The 24,587-nt window shown below is 41.7% G+C and overlaps 1 protein-coding gene across 2 annotated transcripts; it reads right to left on the bottom strand.

Moving 5' to 3' along the window:
• Nucleotides 1–1,650: 1,650 nt before the first annotated feature.
• On the bottom strand, nucleotides 1,651–23,207 carry LOC110533470 (ELMO/CED-12 domain containing 1). 2 transcript variants are annotated; one of them, XM_036989864.1, is made up of 12 exons: nucleotides 22,973–23,207; nucleotides 22,442–22,526; nucleotides 12,121–12,266; nucleotides 11,902–11,930; nucleotides 11,379–11,476; nucleotides 10,602–10,731; nucleotides 9,958–10,091; nucleotides 9,669–9,737; nucleotides 8,767–8,787; nucleotides 8,334–8,384; nucleotides 6,283–6,416; nucleotides 1,651–5,656 (listed from the first exon to the last, which is right to left on the bottom strand). In XM_036989864.1, exons 2-12 carry the CDS (start codon nucleotides 22,456–22,458, stop codon nucleotides 5,481–5,483), a joined length of 1,005 nt encoding a protein of 334 aa, XP_036845759.1. In that variant the 5' UTR covers nucleotides 22,459–22,526; nucleotides 22,973–23,207; the 3' UTR covers nucleotides 1,651–5,480. The 2 variants fall into 2 exon arrangements, with proteins under 2 accessions (XP_036845759.1, XP_036845760.1); XM_036989865.1 differs by lacking the exon at nucleotides 8,767–8,787 and having other exon boundaries at nucleotides 22,973–23,194.
• Between the last annotated feature and the right edge of the window lie 1,380 nt (nucleotides 23,208–24,587).

Here is a 24,587-nt window from a genome sequence, read left to right on the forward strand (position 1 = left end):
GTATTTTATACCATCTATTGCATCTTGCCTATGCCGCTCTGTCATTGCTCATCCATATATGTATATGTATATTTTCTTATTCCATTCCTTTACTTAGATTTGTGTGTATTAGGTAGTTGTTGAGGAATTGTTAGATTACTTGTTAGATATTGCTGCACTGTCAGAACTAGAAGCACAAGCATTTCACTACACTCGCAGTAACATCTGCTAACCATGTGTATGTGACCAATAATATTTTATTTGATGTTTCATAGATGAGAAAATGTGCAGAATGTCCACCAGAATCCATCTCCTTCCATCGCCAGCCACTGGGCTTCCTCTGACCACCATATTTGATAGTGAGTGAAAACGCAAAGTGGATGCTTCACATTTATACATCCAGGGAAATATCTGTGTCACTGTTGTAGTTGTGGGGCAGGTGTTCATAATGTTTTGTAAACTCAGGGTATAAAGTGTGTGACTCTTTCTTTCTTATTATACTTACTGACTGAACAAATACATGTTTCAATTATATCTGACAGCCACAAACACCTGGAAACTAAAGGCTTCTGACATTTGAGGGTTCAATCATGAAATACAATTTACATTTGTCATTTCAGCTTCATTTTGATAATAATGTCCATAAACATCATATCATCCATCATTTTGTCACTTTTCCCTGTTGTGGTCGCCTTGAAGAATCAGAATCTGATTGATGGGATGGGGGGGTGCCTGTTTTTTGTTATTTTGGCATTAAAACGTGTCACATATCAGTTTGCAAGCAATGTAAAAAAAATATGTATATCATATTTTTAAAGTCGCATACAAACATGGTCTCTTTTTTGGTTTCTTGAGTAAGGCAGCTCCAGTGCTTTCTCTGGTGGTGGGGCCAGCCAGCAGAAAATATGTTGTACTATGATTGGCTCAGTGTTCTGTCACTCATGGGGACACTACGTCACCGCCAAATCTAAGGGTAGAGCTTGAAAATTCTAGCCCCTTGGGTGCTGCCATAGAGTTACATTATAAGTACCCATCCAAAAAGGCTCAAGGTCATTGGCCACAGATAAAATAACGTCAAATCACGTTATATGTACAGTAGCTTTGATTGGACTGATTATGTCAACATCATTCTTTCAAAATCTTAGCTACTGTAGCAGTCATGATCATGAATCAAGTAGACAATCTACTGGCAAATCCTTTTTAATCCTTGTCATATGAAGATAAATAATGAAGAGAAATTATAGATTAAACATATGTCCATCGGTCATTGGACATAAACATCACACAACAAGTTGGAAATTGAAAATTTGGAAGGAATCAGTGACAGTGGCTAACATTAACTGCATGCATTTTCCCATTCCTTTCAACTAGTTTAGTTTTTTCAAACTTCACTAGGCTACTTCCTGGACCATTCAGCAGCTGTTGCTAGTTGGAAAATCCTATGTTAAAAGTCTTATAACCAATCATGAATCATTTCACAAATTGCATATTATAAAGAGAAAGGACAAGAAAAAGGAAAGTACAGGAGGTGATGATGAGGCTTTATCTGACCTGGCCATTATAGATATAACAAGGTGACCTGGTCAATGATTAACTGACAATACCCCCACTCACACACAAACACAATTATGATGCTATACGGACGGACACAGAGGAAACACAAATACATTGATCGTTTAATTACATTGATATTTTATTGTGATCTCAAAAAGTAACTGTTACACAGCACAAAGAATTTAAGCACAAATAAGTTCCTAATTGTCTAGAATGTATCTTCTCATAATCTAGGCTTAAACAGAAGCAGCACAAGATGCCGGAGGAGCAGCGACATCGTGGGTTTGATCATGCATATTGCTTAAGATCTCTTTAGTAGCATTTCTTCAAGCAGTATGTACAGCTGATTGTATCTAACAACATCTACATCTTTATTGAGCATTAAGCCCAAATACACTCAAATAACACAAATAAATAAGTGTTGCACTATAGTGTATTTGAGTGACATGAAATCGTATTTATTTCCAAAAGTGCAGTGTTGACGACCATCAAGCGACAGAAAGAGCAAAGAGGCAACGAGACAAACCACACGTTGACATGCAGTGAAGCAAACTGCTGCAAAACTACGGATCACAAGCATTGACATTCACTTAAAAGGTAACAAACCTGTTCAGAAATATTATTCCAAATAAAGAAACTGTGCAAGCATGGCATTTCAACAAGACACGTTTTTTTTTAAAAGAAGGCCTATGATAATTATGTTTGTGGTGTTCACTGAAAGTCCTAGCTGATAATATCATGCAGTGAACTATCTGAACATTACAAGAGCATTACACTTTCAAATCAAAGTTTGGGAGATGTTTTCAGACCTCAAAAGTAGTCTGATTTCACTACATCTCACAACGTAGTTGAGGTCTAAAAACATCTGACAAACGTTCATGTATTGTGTAAAATGTCCCTTTAAATAACCATTAGAAATTAGTGGTATTTACCTCGTTCAAAAGAAGGAGAATGGAAAAGTACAAAACATGCACACCTGGAATAATATTCCAGTCACTGTAATATAAATTAGTCACTGTAACAAAAAAAACACAGCAAAATGTCAATTCAGTTTGGAGGCATTGGTGAAAGCTTTAGTCAGTCACTCGACACAGCTCATCTCTATGGGGAATAACGCTTGTGATCCCGCTTCCTTCCAAAATCATTGGTTACATTAAATTGTCTTTTACTTTTAATTGATTATGCCATACAGTGAGTAAAACAACAACACAGGCAGAACTGTTGCAAACAAGATTTTAGCCTACAGTAACAACTAAGGGTGTTTTCACATTGGCCTTTTTAAAATAACTAATCTCAGTCCTCTTTTAAAGTGAAGATAAAAAATAGCTAAATAACCCAATTTTCTTTGTATTCATGCTGCCTTTGCCTTTGAATGAGTACTCAACTCTTTTGCCAGTTCACTTCACCCATTTTGTGGTTCAAGTCCTCTTTGCATTCATATTTCTATGTTTAGAAAGGAACCATTCTTTTTCCAACATTCACTCTGGGTTTTTACAAAGTGCAGGACAAACCATTCCATCAGCGTGTGTTATCGGACAGCTAGATATACCTACTTACATTTTGGTAGCTAATAAATTGCATTTAGTTAAAAGATGAGATATAATTGTAATCAGAAGATACTATTAACATGTAATTACTATTGGTAACAGAATAAATAGCAGACAAATATCTGCAGATTAAATCATGCTGTAATTGAAAATTGTACACCCAATGTAGACTACTGGCCCTTTCAGAGATATCATTTATTTTGCACTCCGTGTTGTGATTTTCACCAAATATGTTGTCTTTTCACACTATTTAAAGATGCACTATGCAGAATTCGCTGGTGTACAAAACTACGCAAAAACGAAACTTCAGAACGGGTAGCATAGAAACAGCACTCATCTACAGCTTCGTACACATTTCTATGTGAATTTGGTCAGGTCGCCCAAAAAGTTACATATTGTAGTTTCTTACTGCACGATTGAATAAACAGTTTATGAAGCTCGCTTAGTCTATAGATCACATATTGCAAACAAATAATCTGAACTAAAAACTCACATATTTTGGAATTTCTGTGCATCCTTGACAATCACTAATCTATATCCAAAAACAGCACAGGTATTTTCAGTGAGTCTGGGGTGTAATCATTAGCCAAACAGTCAACCTAAAACACATTTTTGTGTTGGACAAATTCAGGTAGGTTCCTCTCCATTTTCATTCCGTCTACTTCCGTTTAAGAAACGTTTGCAACAGAATCAGTGGAATGAATACGTCCCAGCACATCATCATCTTCTCTCTTTTGTGGTACCAATGCGAGGGGTTATGGCAGAAGAAACGGGGTTGCAGTAGTCTAGTGTGTCGTATGGGAATAATGACAAGTGAACCTGTGGAGCTTTGTGCTCACATTGCCCTAAAAAAAGGGAATAGGACCAAGAAATTCAAAAATTCAACGGAACCTGAACTCAGACCACCCCTCGAGATTGGTTCACTTCGGGGGCTCTTTTGAGGGGTCTGAGTTCCTTTGGAGTGTTCACACTGCATGAAAAAAATAAGCAAGCCGCACTGAGTTCACAAAAATTGTCTGAAAGGGACCAAGTATGAAAACACCCAAAGTCATATGTACGTCTCATGTAAATAATTGATTTACTAATTCAGTGAACATTTAATGTGTCACATTCAATATATCTAAAAATATTTACAAATAAAACAATCGTGGACATAGTTGAATAAAGATTTACAAATCAAACAATCATGGACATAGCTGAATAACATTCATAAAATAAATGACAATTTCTTCAAACTGCTATTCTGATTCATGTGAATTGTCCACATTAGTCTACATTTTGGCAATGAGAATTATGCTCTTGTGAAGTGTTCTTATCATGCATTTGACCTCAAATGTGATTAAATACAATTGATAAATATTGGACAAATGATTTAGAAAAGAAACGGCCTTGCTGAGATGATGGCTGCGAGTGATTTAATTGGATGAATGAATGTCTGCTATCTCTCTTGATTGGTTTTGAATGTAAATGAATCCAGTCCTATATAGTGCATATGCCCTTTTTTTCCAGCTCATGTATCATTAAGCAATCTTCTTTTAATAGCCTACTTTCATTTCCTTCATATACCCCTCCTCAACCGATAGAATGTTCTGTCTGCACATTGTAACACAAAGCCTTGCTGCATCCCCACTTAAATAAGGAAGGCAACATAGGACTAGATAGTAACTCTGACTTCCCAATACAGTACAGTGCACTACACTACACTACACTACACTACAGAGCCAAATATAGAATAAGTACATAGCTCTTGTACAATTCCCTACATAAGCATAGGAAGCTTATGAAGCCTTTTCAGTTTGTGACTTCTGACAGTCTGACAGCACAGCTTAGGCCTACTGTTATTGCCCTGTCTAATGGTAAAGAGGAAGCACTGTCTCCTTAAATGTACTCAAATATTTTTGGTGTCACAGCCGAACATTCATCACAATGAGATGTATTCAAGGGGCAAACGGACTGGAGAAAACAAAGCACTTGTTCCATGATGATTCAATTAAAGGGATAGTTCACCCAAAGTGCATATTCATTTTGTAATTTGGGTAAACTATTTCTTTAAAAATGCATAATAATAGCAATACATAACCAGCAATGGATGGCTGTTGTACAATCACAAATCATTAAAGCAAGGAATAACAATGAGTCAGTGAATGACTATGTGGTGCAGCCTCATCATGCACCCCTACAATCGCCATGGTCATCTAGTGGTGCTGGTGGTTCTGAAGTCGCTGTGGGGGTTAGAGGCAGGGCGTGGAGGGGAGGGTGTGTGTGAGCATGTGTGTGAGCGCTGGTGGGGTGAGCGGTTGGCAGTGACGTGATGTAGCTGGGAGGACGGAGGACGGAGGGGGGGGGGGTTGAGGAAGTTAGAGGTATAGGGTCAGGGGTTAGAAGTCAGGGGGAGTGTATTTACAGGTTGACCAGGTGGAGATCGGAGGCGGCAAAGTGGGGGCACAGCGCCATGTCGGGGTTCTTGAGCTGCCGCAGCACCCGCCGGTGGAACTTGGAACGCACACGGTTGAACTCCATGATGTCACAGGGGTCCTCCTCGATCCAGAACCGATGGAACTCCTGCATTAGGTAACCTATGAGAGGAGAGGGTGGACCATTAGCCGGACAGAACCACAGTAGCCTGGTCCTAGAACTGTTTGTGCTATCTTGACAATTCCTATGGTCATAGTTGGCTATACAGCACAAACAGATCTGGGACAAGCGGCTGGGATCACAGAGGAGGACCAGAAGAAAACGGAAAACCTGTAGGTTAGCAGGTAAGGGTGGGACAACAGTATAACGTTTTCATACAGTACTACAATAACTGCACCAAAATGGAAAAAAACATTTGTTTTGGGTTATCATACTTCAGGGAAAGATACTACTATGATATTACGATATTGGGATAAAACAATATTTCAGGGAAAGATACTGTAGGAATTCTAACAGCATTTTCTGTCTGACAATTTGAAGGCATGCTGATTGATATTAGTGTGAAGCATGACTGAAAGTGTATAAGTGTGCCGTTCGGTTCTCAAGTTATATCAGTATCAATATAGCGTCACACGTGCTAGCAGATTTAACACAAAGACTGCATCTGAAATGGCACCCTATTGGACTCTTGGCAAATGTCTTACACTATATAGGGAATATGTTGCCATTTAGTAGTACAATACATATGGAATAGGGTGCCATTATGGGCACAGTGGTTCCCACTCACAGAAGGTCTGCTGGAAGTGGCTGAGGCTGGGCATCTCCGGGGCTACGTTGTACAGGTGGGTCTTCAGGGCTCCGCTCACCAGCAGAGAGTAGGCCAGATCCGTGATGTTGATGCCCACAATGGCAAAGGAGTATCTGGAACAATCAGTTATAAACATATCTCAGTTTATCTGAAGCTGGAACGAAGGCAATATTTTAAGCTGTGCACAAGCCTCTGTGCTGCCCCCTGTGGTTGTTCCTTCTACATGACTTAATAAGTAGGCAGTAGGCAATAGTGGATATGGACTAGAATGGAATATGTTTACAGTCTTATACTTTTAATGTAGCTTAATGATCTCACAGGTTTTGATTGGGTGAAAATAATGTATGGCCCTGTTGAGATTTGAAATCCACAACGTGGACTTGACCTATTGCAGTGCAAGTATGAGAAGTGATTTTGCCAAGGTTTGCCTGAGACAATTGAACTTAAGGAATAGGTGTGTACAAGAGCTGAATCTAAACAAATCCTGGCACACACACACACATTTCACCCTCTGAAAACACACACACAGCCTGAATATAGATGTCATCGCCGGACTTTCAGTGCTGAAACAGCCCCTCTGCCAGATCCAGATCTCCCTAGAGCTAAAGTAACCCTCCACTCCAAACCCAGATCTCCCTAGAGCTAAAGTAACCCTCCACCCCATGCCCAGATCTCCCTAGAGCTAAAGTAGCCCTCCACCCCATGCCCAGATCTCCCTAGAACTACAGTAACCCTCCACCCCATGCCCAGATCTCCCTAGAGCTACAGTAACCCTCCACCTCATGCCCAGATCTCCCTAGAGCTACAGTAACCCTCCACCCCATGCCCAGATCTCCCTAGAGCTACAGTAACCCTCCACCCCATGCCCAGATCTCCCTAGAGCTACAGTAACCCTCCACCCCATGCCCAGATCTCCCTAGAGCTACAGTAACCCTCCACCTCATGCCCAGATCTCCCTAGAGCTACAGTAACCCTCCACCCCATGCCCAGATCTCCCTAGAGCTACAGTAACCCTCCACCCCATGCCCAGATCTCCCTAGAGCTACAGTAACCCTCCACTCCATGCCCAGATCTCCCTAGAGCTAAAGTAACCCTCCACTCCATGCCCAGATCTCCCTAGAGCTAAAGTAACCCTCCACTCCATGCCCAGATCTCCCTAGAGCTACACAACCCTCCACTCCATGCCCAGATCTCCCTAGAGCTACAGTAACCCTCCACCCCATGCCCATATCTCCCTAGAGCTACAGTAACCCTCCACCCCATGCCCAGATCTCCCAAGAGCTAAAGTAACCCTCCACTCCATGCCCAGATCTCCCTAGAGCTACAGTAACCCTCCACTCCATGCCCAGATCTCCCTAGAGCTACAGTAACCCTCCACTCCATGCTCAGATCTCCCTAGAGCTAAAGTAACCCTCCACTCCAAACCCAGATCTCCCTAGAGCTAAAGTAACCCTCCACTCCATGCCCAGATCTCCCTAGAGCTACAGTAACCCTCCACGCCATGCCCAGATCTCCCTAGAGCTACAGTAACCCTCCACCCCATGCCCAGATCTCCCTAGAGCTACAGTAACCCTCCACCCCATGCCCAGATCTCCCTAGAGCTACAGTAACCCTCCACCCCATGCCCAGATCTCCCTAGAGCTACAGTAACCCTCCACCCCATGCCCAGATCTCCCTAGAGCTACAGTAAGCCTCCACCCCATGCCCAGATCTCCCTAGAGCTAAAGTAGCCCTCCACCCCATGCCCAGATCTCCCTAGAACTACAGTAACCCTCCACCCCATGCCCAGATCTCCCTAGAGCTACAGTAACCCTCCACCTCATGCCCAGATCTCCCTAGAGCTACAGTAACCCTCCACCCCATGCCCAGATCTCCCTAGAGCTACAGTAACCCTCCACCCCATGCCCAGATCTCCCTAGAGCTACAGTAACCCTCCACCCCATGAAGAAGAAGAATCAAAGGATTCTTCTTGATATTCTCTCCTGTGCCATCTCCGCTGTGCGTGCGTGTTTTAGGGATTTGAGACTCACCCAATTGCTTTATCAAAGTTCTTCTGTTCCCATTCTGCTTTGCTCATTTTGCTGTGGAGGACACAAGCGTGAGTGTGAGTGTGCATCTAGAGCTCTGACATTGCAGTGTTTTCTGACTAGTGAAGTAGCCTGGTCCCAGATCTGTTTGTGCTGTCTTGCCAACTCCTATGGTCATTGTCAGACAGCACAAACAGAACTGCAACCAGTCTACTTCAGAGGTACCTCAGAAACGTACAAAGACCTCAGCTAATGAAACAATATGAGTAGTGCAAGGAAAGTGCCATGATGCAGTTACATATGACAATATCCATGACTATTTAGATTCTATAACTGAACTGAATGGAATGCATAACCATAACAAGTACATATAGAGATAATTCTAAAACGTTGCAAATCAATTGGTCAGTATGAAAGTGAAATGATGAAGTAGTACCTTGCCTCTTTGGGAATGCTCCTACACACGTGAGAGACAGGGATGGAGAGAATGGAGGTGGAGAAAGAAAGAAAGTGAGTGTGCCCAGTGAGATGTAGACCAAAGCAAATGTGCCAAATGACAGAAATTAAAACGCTAGTCACAACTGCAGTCATCCAAGTCCGTACTATAAATTGCAGCTATAGACTGACACAGCCACAATGTAGCCTAACCAGTGTGGAAAACCTAGTGTTGGGTTCATTAGGGCACACTGGAAAAAAGTCTTAAATTGTACACAACGGAAAGCAAAAATGTGTGTTTCTTATTGGGCAAGTTCAGGTAGTTCCTCCCTGTTCAGTCCTTTTTTTGTTGTTAGGTGCTTAATGAACATGACCCACGAGAAACTCAAAACATCAGAGAGGTCTGAAGGGAAATAGAATTCAAGACTACTGATAGGGATTCCCCTTTTTAGAAGATTTCCTCCAATGAGGTTTCAATAGTGGGACTCTGTTATGTTGAGAGTTAGTGTGACTCCAGCGCTTAAATGAATCATACAGGTCGAGTTCCAGGCCAACTACATTGCAGACGTTGCATTGCATCAACCAATGGTTAAGTGCCACTTCATCGACAGCACAGTCGGGCATCTGATTGCTATATCATATGATGTGGCTAGATAATATGTTCAACACCTATCCAGGTGTTGTGGATCTGAAAGGCGTCTCCAATGTAGTCAGCCTGGAACGCGGGATTAGATGGTGAGCTGACAAATAAGCATGATAGGTACAAATCATCCAAAATATCTAGCAGTCATTGGTTCGACCCTAGACAGGTCATTCTTCATAGCATGTTGTAAAGGGTTGAGATAAATCAAGAGCCAATCGCTACGCTATAGGTCAGGGGGCGGGTGAAGGGGAGGGAACCACCTGTGTTTCGGCTGCAAGGAGTCATGAAGCACCTGGAGAGCGGTGGCCTTGTCATGCTCAGCAAAATATCTATGGTAGAGGAAGTTAAAACACAGGGGAAACATAAATTAGGATTGTACAGGATTGTCTCTATGTCCCTTGACATTGTTATTGGATGTATAATCAGTACTGTACTACTGTCTGGTCCTTGTCTGCAGAGGAAAACATTTGTACAGTACAGTGACTCATATTACACACACACACACACGACACTGTCACATGACACTGTCACACACACAGAGACACTCACAGAAGATTGTGTAGGCCCAGTAGACCCATGCCCCTGAAGTCAGTCTTGGGGTCATTGCCTTGGAAACCGATCTCACACCACTGCTTGGAGATCCGCCCAGTGAGTGGTGAATCAGGACGCAGTGTCTTCCACAGCTACAACAGAACAAACACAGACATTAATCAGGGAGAGACTACTTACTGCTATCAGTAAATAAAGCCAGATCCCGTATTCATAAAGTCTCTCAGAGTAGCAGTGCTAGGAACAGGTCTCCCCCTGTCAATATATTGTTATTCATTATGATTTCAAGGCCAAACTGATCCTGGATCAGCAATCCTACTCTAAGACGGTTTATGAATATGGGCCCTGATATTCAAAACCTAGCCCTTTCAAACATAGCAAATAACAATTTATATCAGCAATTCAGTCACCTTACATTCTGAGCAGGGGATTAAATTATATACTCCATCTAACCCACACAAAGTAACTGCCCCACTCTAGCTCCCAAACTATAGAAAGCACAGAAATTCTACCTGTCTAGCTACTTTATATCAATTCCAGTAAGCACAGATGTAAGCAGCACAAGTCAGTATATCAACACATACATTAAATAGTGGTATTCATTGTAGCACTTCATAATGCATTATAATAACATTACATCTTACCTTCATCAGCATCTCCTCATGGTCGGGGTTCTCACAGTCGTACGGCTCCCTGCGTAGCTTCTCCACCTCCGCCACCAGGCTACGGTAGCCGACGATCTGGAACAGACTGGCCTGGAGGGAGATGCCTAGCCTGGGGAGAGACACAGCCATGCAAGGATCAGCCTAGAGGTTAGCCTGGAGGTGACGTACTACTATAGGTTTGTGTTCAATAGACACCAAACGGAAGAGAATGAAAGGGGGAGTGGAGAGAGGCTGGTCTAGTCTTTTCCTATACAAAATGCTCAAACAATAAGCTATGGTGTACCCTAATGAACTCAACCCAGTGCTTCTCTTATGGCTTAGCCTGGATGAGCCTTGAGGTCTGTGAGAGCATGCTCTTTTTGGAGGCTCCTTTTGTAAGTACTGTAGAGCCAGGATTCAATCCAAGGTGCATTGTAGCCGCAGGGCATTTGCAGGGCATTTACGTTTGAGCCGACTTGCAAGGTTTACCAAAAATGCAATCTCTGAAGAACTTTGAGGAAAATACCTTTAAAAAAGGATTGTCAGCTGTATAGTAACCAGCGCTATATGTGCCTTGGACTGAATCCCGGCCCACTGTAGGTGTTTCAATCCTGGTCAGTTGTCTGACTAGAGTAAAAATCAATTTTGTTCTAGTTAGGTCGGGCACGTTATGAACCTTAAAAGACGGTGGCTCTCAGTACTTCATTATAGTGATTAAATCTGCCTATGCAAATGTTGCACAGTGATCCACAGATTCAGTGCTGAACATGATCTTACTGTGGGTTAGTGTCAGGGTTGACCTTCTTCAGGGTCATGATGTCATCGATGGTCTTCTCCACTCGGTCTGGGTGAGCACTGAGGGCAGACTGGCACAGCTGGAGAGGGAAGAGAAAGATGAGGAGAAAGAGGAGGAGGAGTAGGAGGAAGAATAGGAGGCAGGAGGAGGAAGAATAGGAGGCAGGAGGAGGAGGAAAAGGGGGCATGGAGAGAAGGAGGACGAATAGGGTGCAGGAGGTGGAGGAATAGGGGGTATGAAGAGAAGGAGGAATAGGGGGTATGAAGAGAAGGAGGAATAGGGGGCAGGAGGAGGAGGAATAGGGGGCAGGAGGAGGATGAGGAATAGGGGCAGGAAGAGGAGGAGGAGGAGGAGAAAGAGGAGGAATAGGGGGCAGGAAGAGGAGGAGGAGGAATAGCGGGCAGGAAGAGGAGTAGGAGGAAAGCACAAAGCATCATCACAGTTGTATATAAATGAGTATAAGTTATGAAATACCATATTACCCATCAAATGTACACCACTCACCTCATTCTTTGAGTACCTGAGGGAAGACTCTGAATGGGAAAAACAAGTTAAAAAAGAAATGCTAACAAACCTACAGTATTTCAAACTCCCAGTTCCCACCCACCACTTTTTATCATTATCATAGCTTACATATCTCTCACACAGAATCAGAATTGAAGAACAGATTAAATTACATGTTGACGAATTAAACAATTATTCAAAGACAATAAGTAGGCCTACCTATCTTAAGGGTCCTTCGGGCCCCTGGCTTGTTGCTGTGGCAGATCCGTTGCAGTTCGCACCTCCCCGTGACCTTCCTGATCACAAACTTCAGGCCTCGCCACAGACATTTACAGTACAGGAACACAAAGAACTGCGTCACCACCCTACAAGAGGTGAGAGAGAGAGTATATTCTCTCCTATCAAAAGGACAATGTCAGGGGTATTGGACACAGAATGAGACAACTTCTCTACATTTCTTTTGTGACTGACCCAGGTCTTCTGCGTACCCCATCAAGACTGTGTAAGCAGACTGAGCTAAAGTCTAGGAATTAGCTTGGGGAACTAATTCAAGTCTTCAGGTCACAGTCAAAGTCACTCATCCTCAGTTAGACTAAGACACACTGATTGAATCTAGGACAGAAGTACAGTGATGTGCCACAATGTTCTGTACCTTGTACAGTGTATGCTTATAATGGGCACCATTGTTAAGCGTTTATGCTCAGGGAAGAGAATACCTGCTCAGCCGCACAATTTTTTTATACTTGAATCCCAAAGCCTGCCACAGCTCTTCATTTGTGTTGTTGGTCAATGTACCCATCAAATTGATGACTGATCAGTCCAAAAGATGCCCTGGCAGGAAACAGACCTAAACTATCTCCCTCTCCCTCTTTATTAACATGTGAATAACTATTTGCTGTTTGTTTAAAATTACATTATTCTCTCTTCTCCTCTCTCCTCCCCCTCTCCCTCTCTCCTTCAGGCTCCATATTTAGGTCTGAGGGGAGCCACCGCCCCCATCCTGATAAGAGAGTGTAGTTCCAGATGCCCAACAGGGACAGAGGGAGAAGCATGACGTGGGTCGGGCACACAGCAGCCTCCTAATGTAGGCTGTACAAGCACCGTGTGTGTGTGAGGGGGGGTGGATTGTGAGAATGTGAATTTGTACATTCTCTACAGTTGAAGTCGGAGGTTTACATACACCTTAGCCAAATACATTTAAACTCAGTTTTTCACAATTTCTGACATTTAATCCGAGGAAATATTCCCTGTGTTAGGTCAGTTAGGATCACCACTTTATTTTAAGAATGTGAAATGTCAGAAAAATTGAGAATTATTAATTTCAGCTTTTATTTCTTTCATCACATTCCCAGTGGGTCAGAAGTTTACATACACTCAATTAGTATTTGGTAGCAATGCCTTTAAATTGTTTAACTTGGGTCAAACGTTTCAGGTAGCCTTCCACAAGATTCCCACAATAAGTTGGGTGAATTTTCCTTGCTCGCACACGCGTTTTCAGTTCTGCCCACCAATTTTCTATGGGATTGAGGTCAGAGCATTGTGATGGCCACTCCAATATCTTGACTTTGTTGTCCTTAAGCCATTTTGCCACAACTTTGGAAGTATGCTTGGGGTATTGTTTGTACAGATGTACATTTTCTCCCAAGGATGAACCAGACTTGTGGAGGTCTACCATTATTTTCCGAGGTCTTGGCTGATTTATTTTGATTTTCACATGATGTCAAGCAAAGAGGCACTGAGTTTGAAGGTAGGCCTTGAAACACATCCACAGGTACATCTCCAGTTGACTCAAATTATGTCAATTATCCTATCAGAAGCTTCTAAAGCCATGGCATCATTTTATGGAATTTTCCAAGATGTTTAAAGGCACAGTCAACTTAGTGTATGTAAACTTCTGACCAACTGGAATTGTGATACAGTGAATAATAAGTGAAATAATCTGTCTGTAAACAATTGTTGTAAAAATGACTTGTGTCATGCACAAAGTAGATATCCTAACCGACTTGCCAAAACTATAGTTTGTTAACAAGAAATTGGTGGTGTTTAAAAAACAAGTTTTAATGACTCCAACCTAAGTGTGTAACCTATGTAAACTCCTGACTTCAACTGTATTTGTTTATTTGGATCCCCTTTAGCTCTTGCAGAAGCAGCAGCTACTCTTCCTGCACTGTAAACCCCAAAGCATTTTTAACTAAAATACTTATAGTACGTTGAACTCAATGTCAATGAAAAGTCATTTTTACTTCAAATGTGTATGTGGAACTGACTGAAAACTAAATGAGAAGTCACATCAACAAAAACAAATTATGTTTCAACCCATTAACTTTCTACCCAGCATGCTCTACTGCAGGTCCATTTCTGGGAAATGTTTGTAATATGTGTTTTTGCATGTACAATGAGTGAGTGATTGATTAATCTTATGCTACATAAAGATAAATAACATACATTTTCCTAAACTAATCCAAACATTTAGTTAGATTTTTTTGCACCGTTACTGAAATGGTTGTTCCATTTAAAATGGCTCATGTAGTATCAAAACCCTGTCAGTCCTTTTGTAGGTTGTGGGTGAATAACAATTCCAACTGTTGGATAGCCTAACTCTGACTGGATTCCAATAGGAATTACACATCACTTTGCAAACTGGTCTAATGTGATTTACAGGTAGGGTTGCAAATCCTTGTAAATTTCCCAGGTTTTCTAGAAATCTGGGTTGGAGGATTCCTGGAAATCTTCCAACCAGGATAGTTTTTTAATCTGTGAATTTGGGGAAATTACTGGAATTTTGCAACACTACTTGCAGGCCTGATGTGGCCTGTAAACCATCAGTTTCAGACCATTGTATTAGGGTAAAGCTTCCTCAAAATAAGGCCTAATGAGATATGTAATGTATTGCCAGCACAGGAGGCTGCTGAGGGGAGGACGGCTCATAATAAATGGCCAGAACCATGCAAATAAATGACCTGGATACCATGCGTATTTGATACCATTCCACTGATTCCGCTCCAGTCATTACCACGAGCCCATTCTCCCCAATTAAGGTGCCACCAACCTCCTGTGATTGTCATAAAGAGTTTAATTATAATGACAATCTTCACCTTGGAACTCACTTGGTGAAGGCCACAGGATTGAAATACAGTCATGGGTGGTAACTGTACATTTCACTCAAAAAGGCAAAGTATACTGGGAAATGATTTTGGAGGCGTGGCTTAGTGGAGCCATTACTCAAAATGTTCAAGCTGATACAACTCAAATCTGGACCCCCTACAACACGTGTCAAACTCATTCCACGGAGGGCCAAGTGTCTGCAGGTTTTCGCTCCTCACATGTACTTGAGTATTAATTGAAAGGAAAAAAACAAAAAACCTGCAGACACTAAGCCCTCCATGGAATGAGTTTGACACCTCTGAGATAGTCACTGTGACCCTATAGGGCAGGGGTGTCAAACTCATTCCATGGAGGGCACTGCCTGCTGGTTTTTGTTTTTTCCTTTTAATTAAAACCTAGACAACCAGGTGAGGGGAGTTCCTTACTAATTAGTTACCTTAATTCAGCCATCAGGTACAAGGGAGGAGCGGAAAAACTCACAGATACTCGGCCCTACGTGGAATGAGATTGACACATGTGCGCTGTTGGTTTAAGTAACGACTACAAAATCACTTTAAGTAACTGTTCTCAGATATATTAAGTGTATCTATCTATCTAATCTACCTAGGGGAACCTGTTTGGAGGTGATGAGTTGGAGTGAGAACTGTGGTTCATGGCCCGTACTCAACTGAGTACCTGCCCTGTCGGAGAGCTTGGAAGCTATAAGGCTCTATCTGCATTTTTGTCAAAATGTAGTTATTGACATAGCCTTGTTCTGTTCAATGTTCAGCAAGTGCCAACACAGGTGAACACTACTAGTGCTTTGAAATGTGTTCGAAATGTAATAATAACATACATTATTAGGGACGTCAAACATTCAGGCTTCTGCACTGACACCATGGAGGCTCTAGTCTAGAGCGCCTGGTTAAATTGTGTTTGAGAGCATTTTATAACTGTCTAACTGGTTAATTAGTGAGAAATAGATATTGTTGCAATGTGAGTGGGCAACATATACTATCGTCTTAAATTGATATGTTTAATTATTTTTCCATATGAAATTATTGGATATTTCCCTAATTTCCCTAATGTGGACAGTTTGTGCTATTACCTTACACAAGCTTGCATTTCTACCCCATAAAATTGAGTGGAATTACACATCCTTTTTACCTTAGATTGGTAATGTTAGTATAAACATTTATAGTCATCACAATGACAAGATTGACTGCTTAAAACATATCAATATCTTAATGAAATGGGTTAATGGAATGACACCAAAAATTTGAGGTGGTCTCTCTAAAAGTCGTTGGCTACACACCAATAAACAGATAGCTGCTAAACATTCTCACTGTTGATATCCTATGCCACACTGTAATTCATTTGAAATAGGATCAGTTTGGGCCAGAAGGTTACCGACCACCACGGATGAGCTCACTCTCCTTGCCTGTCTCATTACACCACGGTCAGAGCCGGCTGCAGACAATGATCAGGTAGGGGGAAATCCGATTTTCAACATTTATAATTTTAAAATGTATGCAACGATTTTCCACCAACAGGTTTCTTTCTGTGAGAATGCACCACACACAACCAATAGGTTGAGTACCTTATGATAAGCTGTAGACCACACTATCTACTAAGAAAGTTCTCATATATGTTATTCGGAGCCGTCTATTTACCACCACAGACCGATGCTGGCACTAAGACCGCACTCAACCAACTCTATAAGCCCATAAGCAAACAAGTGGCGCTTCTAGTGTCCGGGGACTTTAATGCAGGCAAACTTAAATCAGTTTTACCACATTTTTACCAGCATGTCACATGTGCAACCAGAGGAGAAAAAAAATTAAAAGGGAAACCCAGACGCGAGCTGCTCAGAGCCTACCAGACAAGCTAAATGCCTTTTATGCTCGCTTCGAGGCAAGCAACACTGAAGCATGCACGAGAGCACCAGCTGTTCTGGATGACTGTGTTTTAACGCTCTCGGTAGCCGATGTGAGCAAGACCTTTAAACAGGTCAAAATTCACAAAGTCGCGAAGCCAGACGGATTACCAGGAAATGTACTCAAAGCATGCACGGACCAACCGGCAACTGTCTTCACTGACATTTTCAACCTCTCCCTGACCAAGTCTGTAATACCTACATGTTTCAAGCAGACCACCATAGTCCCTGTGCCCAAGGAACCTAAGTTAACCTGCCTAAATAAGTACCACCCTGTAGCACTCACGTTGGTAGCCATGAAGTGGTTTGAAAGGCTGGTCATGGCTCACATCAACAGCATCCTCCCAGACACCATAGACCCACTCAAATTCGCATACCGCCCCAACAGATCCAGAGATGATGCCATCTCAATCGCACTCCACCCTGTTCTTTCCCACCTGGACAAAAGGAACACCTATGTAAGAATGTGCCCACGAAGCTCATTACTAAGCTATGGACCCTGGGACTAAACACCTCCCTCTGAAACTGGATCCTGGACATCCTGACGGACCGCCCCCAGGTGGTAAGGGTAGGCAACAACACGTCTGCCACGCTGATCCTCAACACTGGGGCCCCTCAGGGGTGTGTACTTAGTCCCCTCTTGTACTCCATCTTCACTCACAACTGCGTGGCCAAACACGACTCCAACACCATCATTAAGTTTGCTGACGACACAACAGTGGTAGGCCTGATCACAGACAATGATGAGATAGCCTATAGGCAGGAGGTCAGAGAACTGACAGTGAGGTGACAGGACAACAACCTCTCCCTCAATGTGAGCAAGACAAAGGAGCTGATCGTGGACGATAGGAAAAGGAAGGCCGAACAGGCCCCCATTAACATTGACGGGGCTGTAGTGGAGCGGGTCGAGAGTTTCAAGTTCCTTTGTGTCCACATCACCAACGAACTATCATGGTCCAAATACACCAAAACAGTCGCGAAGAGGGCACAACAAAACCTATTCCCCCTCAGGAGACTGAAAATATTTGGTATGGGTCCCCAGATCCTCAAAAAGTTCTACAGCTGCACCATCGAGAGCATTCTGACCGGTTGCATCACCGCCTGGTATGGCAACTGCTTGGCATCTGACCGTAAGGCGCTACAGGGGTAGCCCTCTGGACCTATATAATAGGCGTGTCAGAGGAAGGTCTATAAAATTGTCAGAGACTCCAGTCACTTAAGTCATAGACTGTTTTCTCTGCTACCGCATGGCAAGCGGTACCGGAGCGTCAAATCTAGGACCAAAAAGCTCCTTAACAGCTTCTACCCCCAAGCCATAAGACTGCTGAACAATTAATCAAATGGCCACTGGACTATTTACATTGACCCCTCCCCCTCCATTTGTTTTTACACTGCTGCTACTCGCTGTTTATTATCTATGAATAGTCATTCTACACCTACCTACATGTACAAATTACCTAAACTAACCTGTACCCCCGCACACTGACTCAGTACCGGTACCCCCTGTATATAACCTCGTTATTGGTATTTTATTGTGTTACCTTTTTATTATTTTTACTTTAGTTTAATTAGTAAATATTTTCTTAACTCTTCTTGAACTGCACTGCTGGTTAAGGGCTTGTAAGTAAGCATTTCACGGTACTTGTTGTATTCGGCACATGTGACAATTAAAGTTTGATAAGAAATGCATAACTGCATATTCCGATTACTGACTTTGAGCGTTTCATCATGGTTTGCGTTTTCAACACCAATCAAATAAGAGTTTGTCAATCTCGACAAATAGAAAATACATCCCTCCCTGCTAAGTATCTAAAGCGTGGAATCTCAGAATGCCATTCAACTTTTTGTTGTTTTGAAACAGTCTGTTTGCAATCATCGATTGGCAGGTGCGCAGTTTGGATGCAGGACTTGTATTACAGTGGAGTGGATGAACGTGCGCAGGTAGCCGACACGAGAATTTTGAAGTAGCCTAATAAGATTTTTTTTAAATGTGAATGGTTGTGTTTATGCTACAAAAATAAGGTAATACAATTTAAAAGTTAAATGACAAATATTTAGGCTATAATTGAAGCATTAGGATCTAGGTCAAGGAATAGCCTCTTGGATCGGAAAGGAGGCAGAACGTGCGTTAAGCTTTTTTGAATACCAGGGTCTGCTGGGAGCATAGGCCTTTGTGGCTACAATATATAGGACGACTTGGGAGAATGATGATTGGCAACGGACAGAGCATCAGTATCAGAAAAAACATTTCTGACAGTCCTTGTACTGTGCCTTTCTAGAATGTATAATATGTAGAAAGTAGACCCACAACTGAACCAAATAGAATTAATGGAAAGAAACATTCAAATAACAGGGCTTTTATGCAATTATTCAAATGACATTTTCACTGCAGTTTACAGCCTAGTGTAGAATGGTACTCATTTGAAAACAATAATGCTAATATTAATTGCATTGTGGTGTTGTAGGCTAGTCTAGGTAGGGTAATTGTATTGTCCCTAAGGCCATACAAATTGAATTAACTGTATAACAGCAAAACAAAACAAAAAAAAGGATCACTATCACTACATCTAATAAAAGTTGTATACTTTGTAATAATACTAAACAACCTTTGTACATCACCTAACGACCTCACCAAGAGATTTTAGCCTTTTGGTATTGTAGCGAACGATGAGGCAAGGCAATGCGGGAAAGACAAACACTCTAGACATGATGTTAATAGGGTTAACCCACTTGCAGAGATTTGTAATGTGGCTCATATAGCGAGGTTTGCTACATTGCCCCCTCCGTATTTAAAGGCACGTCCCTGTGCTTCGACTACTCAGCCCCGTAGCATGTCTGAGCCATGCGTTCTGATGGCCTCACGGCCGTCATCCCAATTCTGACACCAATGTAGCAAATAGCAGGACAAGGAAGTGAAACAAGGTCACTGGTGTGAAATTTAAACATCCTATGCATCGTGCCAAAAGGGTTAACACACTTGGTTGGAATAGTATAATTTCATCTCATATTTTACCCACTTAGCAGACACTTTTACTCAAGGGCACATTTTTCACCTAGACAGCTCAGGGATTTGAATCAGCAACCTTTTGTTAATGGCCCAATTCTCTTAACTGATAGGCTACCTGCAACCCTCATCATGGCTCATATTACAGTCACAGGGACCAGGGTTTGCGTCTCAGTACCCCCTAAACCATTACTGTGTCTTCGGAAAGTATTCAAACCCCTTGACTCTCTCCACATTTTGTTACGTTACAGCCTAACTCTAAAATTGATTAAATTAAGAAAATCCTTAGCAATCTACAAATCTTTTTTGTCATTATGGGGTGCAATAAAAATAAATAAAAAATACATAAATACACTTACATAGGTATTCAAACCCTTCGCTATTTCAGTTTAAAATGTTTAAGAAATTAGCAAAACTGTCTAAATCTGTTTTTGCTTTGTCATTACGCGGTATTGTGTTTAGAATGATGAAGGGAAAAAAACGATTTAATCAATTTTAGAATAAGCCTGTAACCTAACAAAATGTGGGAAAGTCAAGGGGTCTGAATACTTTCCGAAGGCACTGTATATTGGTGTCAGGTGTTGAAGAGCAACATTAGTCACAGTACATTTGTGTTAGGCTAGCAGTGTTTTTGTCAGGTTTCTGTACTGTGACGGCAGAGTATGCTAAACAAATGTGCACCCGATTGCTACAAATCATCATATAATTCGGCCAGGTAGGCCTACTTTGCAGTCTACATTTAAGGTAAACTGAATCTCTTTCCCCCATAAGTCTGTCCCAATTGAGCTACTCCATGCTCTCCTACTTTAGCTACTCCATGCTGTCCTACTTTATATACTCCATGCTGTCCTACTTTATCTACTCCATGCTGTCCTACTTTAGCTACTCCATGCTGTCCTACTTTAGCTACTCCATGCTGTCCTACTTTAGCTACTCCATGTTGTCCTACTTTAGCTACTCCATGCTGTGCTACTTTAGCTACTCCATGCTGTCCTACTTTAGCTACTCCATGCTGTCCTACTTTAGCTACTCCATGCTGTCCTACTTTATCTACTCCATGCTGTGCTACTTTAGCTACTCCATGCTGTTCTACTTTAGCTACTCCATGCTGTCCTACTTTAGCTACTCCATGCTGTCCTACTTTAGCTACTCCATGCTGTTCTACTTTAGCTAGCTATGGTTAGTAAAGCGGGGCAACTAAAAAAATGACAGAATTACAAAATGTAAACATAATATTGGCAACTTTTTAATGTATTTTGATGCACCAGTAAATAGTATGCACATTTACATTACAATTTGGCACAGTGCATTATTTATGACAGTTGTATAACCTTAAAATCAACAGAAAAAAAGCTACATCACTAATCTGTACTGTGTGCTTTGCAGGGTGTGGTTTCTCTGCAAGGACTTAGTAACAATAGTTTTGATTTTCTCTTGTCAGACCAAGAAATAGACAAGTCAGGATGAAGCTGTCCCAGTTTATATGATGTCCCACTCTTTCTGAATTCACCCTATTCATGAAAATGTCTTGTCAACAACAGGAAGCAGCAACAGCATAATTTTCAACTTAAGTTTAAGCAATATAATTAATCTCCAATTGTATTGTACTTAATCAGGTAAAAACTGCAGAATGGGTCCAAAAACGTGCTGTGATTGATTTATGTTGATGATATACCAGAAATCACCAACAGGGGTTTGCCCTGCCTACTAATATGAAGCAGATGATAGTATGAAAGGATACACAGTAACCATGTAGACTAACACATGTCCACTGAGTGTATTGATCACAGACTACACATCCCGGGGGACCATTTTCTCTCCCCACTGCCTGAGAACGAGACTGGCATGCTAAGTAGGCCAAGCACACGCAGGGTAAGCGCATTCAAACATTAGCCAACTCCATTAGCCGATGGAGCAGCACCAAGCACTGCCATGGGACACGGGAATAAGCGGAGAGCACTTGTGCTTGCAAACACTCACATGGTAATTAAGTCATTGGTAGGCCTACACTACGCACAATAACTACCCTAACCGAGCGTCGTCACTGAAAAGATCGTAAAGGCGCGAGAATAAAGGCCTGGTTGCCTGCAAAAACCCCCTGTTCTCTATTCTTCTACACCTGACCGATTGGCGGAGCTGTCCTTTCAGCACCTCACACACAAGGGCACAGTTTGTCACATAAAATCGGGCCTATCTAAACAATATGGTGTAAATTAAATTCGGGTTGTCAAGCTTCTTGATAACTAGCTTCTTATTCATTCGCATTTGACCATGGAAAAACAACATGCATTTAAGGCCACTGGGAGGAATTCGTTTACCATTTAAGGCTATATAAACAAAATGTCACTCCACATGAGTGAAAAGAAAGCATTCAACATTTTAGGCTTCGCCTATGTGAGTTGACAGTATAGTCAAGGTCTCATTACAAGAAGTTCTAACCATTCATTAAAAAACATATTTATTAGGCCAGGCCTATAGCAAAGTATCCCTTGCAGAAAGAGCATGTATTTGCCTACCTCAAAAAATGCTTCATTTTTATGGTTTTGCCGAGTTCCTTATCGTTTCTTTAGAAATGACACACGGGAAATGGCCGATGTATTCCTGCATAAAAAAGAAACGGGTGGGAAGGGAAAAACATAATTTTACATTATTGATACAAGCACACAGAAACAAAGATAGCCCTAAAACGTGTTAATGTCTGGTGAATGGCGCGTTTTATGTGGTCGGCAGTTTCCATGGTGCTGCTGTGCTGTCGGATTATAGGCTATATGCTACATTGCTGTGAGCAAGTAACGATATAGCCTAGCCTACCAGTTCTTCGGGTAAGGCTACCTGGAATATGATGAAATGAACATTCTTAATCTCATTATAAGGTAAATACATCACACAGTTGTGTGGTTTGGTGCAGCCTGTTTCTCGAAGCTAATAATTGGCACCCAAATCACACCATGCATAATCCGAGCTCTCGAATAACACAATGAAATCAATCGTGCGTCCCAAAATGGAACATGCACCTATTTACAAATATATCAATAAATTGCACTCACAGGAAAGAAGAAATGAGAGGAGCCTTAAAAAGACGCAATAGATTGCCGCCGGTGGTGGCCTCGCGTTTGTGTGGTTGTCGTCTTTACTCCGTAGCAGGTAACTGTTCTTCCTCCATGATGACAGCGTCACTGAGTGGATGGGGAGACGGAGCGGCAGAACAGCATCGCAATGCAGGGTTGTGGCCGCCGCGAGGTGGAGTAAAGAGCGTCAGCCCAGCCCAAGCCTCGCGCTTCAGACAGACACCTTCGTAAAAACAAAACGGGTCACCGACTCATCAGACCCAAAGAGATGTCCACCTAAATTATATCATTTTATCAGATTGTCATGTTTGTTTTGTGTCGCTTAGGCCAGCTAGCCTACTACAAAATAGCTTAGGGAGCAGGAATCGCAGTCTGTCAGGGTCAGGTTATGTCTGGCCATTTCGACTGTCAACCAAAAAAAACTCTATTTTTGTGACACTATAAGATCAAATGGGCTATTAAGCCTATATACGTATTGGATGCGCGAGCACGAACCTCAAGGTTTTAAATTGTGTGTTCTAATGAGCTATCAATATTATCTAGTCGTGTGATTTACAGGCCCCGCGATCTGTTATTTCTGTACGTCCAACAGTGCATCGTCTTATAGGGCTAGGCTATCGATCTGTTTCTTGTATTGTCTCAAGACAGACCTGGCAACTTGTCTAACATGATGCAGGGTCTCTCTCTAATTATAGCCTATCATTAATTTTGATTTGGTTTCTAGGATAACTGTCTCCATACACTTGAAATATTAGTTGTGCATGCTTGTTTGACAACCATAATAACCAAGACTAAGAATCAAGATGTTAATTAAATAATGTGTGTAGCCATAATGCAGCAATTGGTTTGCACTTTGCAGCATTGCCCTTTCAATACTATCTGTTCGTCTGAATATGGGACATTACATTGACAAACTGACAGTCACTGAAGGATATAGCACAATAATGACAACACAACATCCACATATAAAATAAGAGCCATGATGAGGTAACCAGAAATACAAGAGAATAACTGACTTTATTATCATCAATAGGCTATTTAACCCTTGTGTAGTCTTAACATTCTGTATACTCCCTTAGTCCCAAGGGTAAAAAATGACCCGTCTTCACTAAACCCCAAAAATAAAGCAGCTTAATTTAATTTTAAACCCCAAATCTATTTTGTGTATAGAAACAACCGGTCATTCATCATAAACTTTGTGAATATCTGGGTTTTCCCTCTTCACAATGCAGAAAGACTGCATTTAATCAGTGGACACCACTCGTTTTTATTACAACACACCTATAATAATTGTTTTCTTTACTAAAAGAGGTTTATTGTTATTTTTATTATTGCTAAAGGTACTAGGTGTAAACATAAATTTTTTTTAGCAAGAGATAGCACTTGTATAGCCTAAGAAAGTAGCATACATGTGCAGAAAGTAGTTTTGAATGCATTTTACTGAAGAGAAACAAGTCTTGAACTTTTTTGGCAATATAGTGATATATTATTATATACTGTACAATGAGGAATTCAACTACAAAATACTAGTTTTCTCCCATTTTTTAACCATTGCCCCCTGCCCACAAGGTATAAACAACAACAAATAACAATA

The sequence above is a fragment of the Oncorhynchus mykiss genome, chromosome 10 (assembly GCF_013265735.2).
Source record: "Oncorhynchus mykiss isolate Arlee chromosome 10, USDA_OmykA_1.1, whole genome shotgun sequence".
NCBI classification, from domain to species: domain Eukaryota; kingdom Metazoa; phylum Chordata; class Actinopteri; order Salmoniformes; family Salmonidae; genus Oncorhynchus; species Oncorhynchus mykiss.